Below are 3,588 nucleotides of genomic sequence, written 5' to 3'. Positions count from 1 at the left end.
AAAAAAAAAAAAAAAAAAAAAAAAAAAAAAAAAAAAATGAGCTGGGCGTGGTGGCACGCGCCCGTAGTCCCAGCTACTCGGGAGGCTGACACAGAATTGTTTGAACCAGGGAGGCAGAGGTTGCAGTGAGCCAAGATCACGCGACTGCACTCCAGCCTGGTGACAGAGCAAGACTATGTCTCAAAAAATAAAAAATAAAATAAAAATTAGCTGGGTGCAGTGGCATGTAACTCTAGTCCCAGCTACTCAGGAGGATCACTTGAGCCAGGAGTTCCAGATTACAGTGAGCTATGATTGTGCCACTGCACTTCAGCCTGGGCAACAGAAAAAGATGATTTCTTAAAAAAAAAAAAAAAAAAAGGCTTTGACAGGTTCCCTCCAAGGAACTTGCCATTGCCCAGGGAGGGAAAGTTCTGAGCAATAAAATTTCCTAAATAAATCGGCCAAGTCTGAACCATGTGTCAGCCAGGGACCGTGGTGCTGGGCCTCCCTCGGTGATGCCTTCTCTGGAGCTGGGAAGGGTGACTCAAAGGGAGTGTGGGGGCCTGTTGGGAAGGGTGGTAATAGGTAGTCTCATCTCCAGGGTATGGCATCAGCAAGGCCTGGGGCGCCATCGTCTCCCACTCCCTTGGTTCCCCTATCTGTTCGATAATTCCTGGGACCAGATACAAATTTTCCTGCGGAGCACTAAATGAGATAAAAGATAGCTCATGTTCAGCTTCTCCTTAAAAAGGAATTTCGGCATCTTTTCCACAAAACTGAGGTGCTGGTGGGGCATAGTAGCTCATGCCTGTAATCCCCCCAGCACCTTGGGAGGCTGAGGCAGACAGATTGCTTGAGACCAGCCTGGGCAACATGGCGAGACACTGTCTCTACCAAAAAAAACACAAAAATTAGCTGAGTATAGTGGTGCACACCTGTGATTCCAGCTACTCGGGAGGCTAAGGTGGGAGGATCACTTGGGCAGGGAGGCAGAGGTTGCTATGAGCTGAGATCGCACCAGTGCACGCTAAGGGCATCCTAGACCTCAGTTTGGGCAACAGAGCCAGACCCTGTCTCAAAACAACAACAAACAAAAAACCTGGGGACCTAGGATGTCTTTAAGGGCCCTTTAGCCTCTAACAGTACTTAAACCAATTAAAAGACTCCTGTTAGTTACCTCCCCACCTCTCCACCTGCAGGATGCTCCGTGATGAGCAGCTAGCTGGCTATCAGCTGTGGATCACCAAGATTGCATGGAGTGGGGCTGAGCTGACCAAGGGGGATGAGGGCCGGGGCCTGCAGGGAGGGGGCAGAGCCACTCACCTAACAATAGCTGTAGTGTGTAGAAGATGCAACCAAATATGCTGTTGGATTGATTGAGGATGCTGTCCGGTCCCAGCACATGCTCCACCAGCCCGAAGCCCCTGCCCCACCTGGCAGAGGGGTGGTGTGGGGGGGGTGGAACCAGGTTAGGAATGTCAACCTAGTGCCTTGGACCCTACCCCGGAAAGGTGATTTCCAAGAAGCCACCTGGGTTATCCTCTGTTCCCCACCTCCTATCCTAGTCCAAGGGTCGATGACCTCCAGTCAGCAGACACTTTTGGCCACATCAGGATTCCATGTCACTGACCCTATCCTCCCCTCTCCCCAGACCAGGCCTGACGTGGCTACTTGGTAGGCCCTGCTTTTCATCTAGACCTTAAGTAATTCTTTCTTTTTTTGGAGACAGAGTCTCGCTCTGTGGCCCATGCTGGAGTGCAGTGGCGCGATCTTGGCTCACTGAAACCTCTGCCTCTCGGGTTCAAGCGATTCTCCTGCCTTAGGCCCCCAAGTAGCCGGGATTACAGAAGCCTGCAATAGCGCCGGGATAATTTTTCTATTTTTGGTAGAGACAGGCTTTCACCATGTTGGCCAGGCTGGTAAACTGACTTCAAGTGATCCAGCCGCCTCGGCCTCCCAAAGTGCTGGGTTTACAGGAGTGAGCCACCGCGCCCGACCCTTAAGTAATTCTTAAAATGGCAAGGCTGGTATAACGGTTCACTCGGTTTTGCATCAGAGACTGGGAGTCGGCGGCAGATTATCTTTGCCCTGGACCCCAGAATCTCCAGCTCCCTGGCCACGCACTCGCCTCCTCGGTATTCCGTCATTATGCTAACGCCTGGCCATCACGCACAGCCAGACCGGGCCACCTTGTTCCCGGGCGCAGCCATCGCCAATCCCCCTTCACCTGCGCGCCGTCCTTGAGACCATCGTCAATCTCTGCCGCCATCCTGCCTCCCCGACTTTCCCGGTCACCCTTATTCCTTGGCATCCAACTCACATGCAAGTCCCCGGAATAATCCCAGTCCCCAGCACTGTCTGGTCCCTTGCCTCGCACTCTTATTTCGAACACCAGTATCTCTGGGTAGCTCAGCCCCCGTGCAACGACCCCGCGAGCAGTCCAGCCCCTTGTCCGTTCCCTGGGCACACCGATCCCACACTCCAGAATAATCATCTGGCAATCTGGCCGCCCTGCTCCGAGGCCCCACGCCTCCCACTCCCGTGCACACCTGGAGGAGAAGACGCGGGAACAGCTGATGGCGGTGCCCACGTCGCAGAGCGCGCGGTAATCCCTGTCCCGGGCGCGCGCCGCCTTCACGTGCAGCGCGTAGAGCGAAAGCACTAGGCCGGCCAAGCAAAGAGCGAGCCGCACCCAGCCAGGGTTCCCCCAGGTGCTGCCCATTATCTCCAGGTTCCGTCCGAGGCGCCAGCAGAGAAAACCAGCCACGGAGCAGGGGCGGGTCGGGGAATGGCCACGCCCCTCCTGCCCCTCTGACTTGGCGATTGGCCGGCCGGGTTCGCACTCCGCGATCCAAACGGCTGTTCCCGGGAGCTAGTCAGGCGAGAGAGTTAGGAAAACCGCTAAGAATGCCCAGACTGGTGAGGCGGGTAAGAGGCGTGGGGAATCGCGGCCCCAGCGGCTGCCAGGCATGATGGGAGTTGTAGTCGGGGCGGCTGCAAGGCGTGAAGGGAAATGACGTCTCCAGAGATTTAAAAACTGTTTTGGCCGGGGGCGGTGACTCACGCCTGTAATCCCAGCACTTTGGGAGGCCGAGGCTGGCGGATTACCTGAGGTCAGGAGTTCGAGACCAGCCTCGCCAACATGGTGCAACCCCCGTCTCTACTAAAAATACAAAAATTAGCCGGGCATGGTGGCACACGCCTGTAATCCCAGCTACTCTGGAGGCTGAGGCAGGAGAATTGCTTGAGCTGGGGAGACGGAAGTTGCAATGAGCCGAGATCGTGCCACTGCACTGCAGCCTGGCCGACAGAGTGAGACTGTCTCAAAAAAAAAAAAAAAAAATTGCGTTAATGTGGCTAACAGCATTTGCGCCTACCCTATGCCAAGTCCTGTTGTAAGAACTGGAGCGGCCGGGCGCGGTGGCTCAAGCCTGTAATCCCAGCACTTTGGGAGGCCGAGGCGGGTGGATCATGAGGTCAGCAGATCGAGACCATCCTGGCTAACATGGTGAAACCCCGTCTCTACTAAAAATACAAAAAACTAGCCGGGCGTGGTGGCGGGCGCCTGTAGTCCCAGCTACTCGGGAGGCTGAGGCAGGAGATGGC

The 3,588-nt window shown here is 55.2% G+C and overlaps 1 protein-coding gene and 1 pseudogene across 3 annotated transcripts in view; both read right to left on the bottom strand.

Moving 5' to 3' along the window:
* Positions 1 to 2,974, bottom strand: part of VKORC1 (vitamin K epoxide reductase complex subunit 1) — a 4,564-nt gene extending 1,590 nt beyond the window's left edge. Inside the window, exons 1-3 of one of the 3 annotated variants that reach the window (XM_025370522.1) lie at positions 2,532 to 2,730; positions 1,306 to 1,415; positions 789 to 872 (exon numbers count right to left, since the gene is read on the bottom strand). In XM_025370522.1, coding sequence (XP_025226307.1) covers positions 789 to 872; positions 1,306 to 1,415; positions 2,532 to 2,704 — 367 coding nt within the window. In that variant the 5' untranslated portion in view covers positions 2,705 to 2,730. Of the gene's footprint in view, positions 1 to 788; positions 873 to 1,305; positions 1,416 to 2,531 lie in introns of all 3 variants that reach the window. The other 2 variants (XM_025370523.1, XM_025370524.1) reach the window with 2 other exon arrangements.
* Positions 2,848 to 3,349, bottom strand: LOC112614205 (annotated as a pseudogene).
* Positions 3,350 to 3,588: the final 239 nt, after the last annotated feature.

This window comes from Theropithecus gelada, chromosome 20 (assembly GCF_003255815.1).
Source record: "Theropithecus gelada isolate Dixy chromosome 20, Tgel_1.0, whole genome shotgun sequence".
Classification (NCBI taxonomy): domain Eukaryota; kingdom Metazoa; phylum Chordata; class Mammalia; order Primates; family Cercopithecidae; genus Theropithecus; species Theropithecus gelada.
Note: the sequence above shows the minus strand (reverse complement) of the source record. Positions and strands in the feature narration are given on the sequence as shown.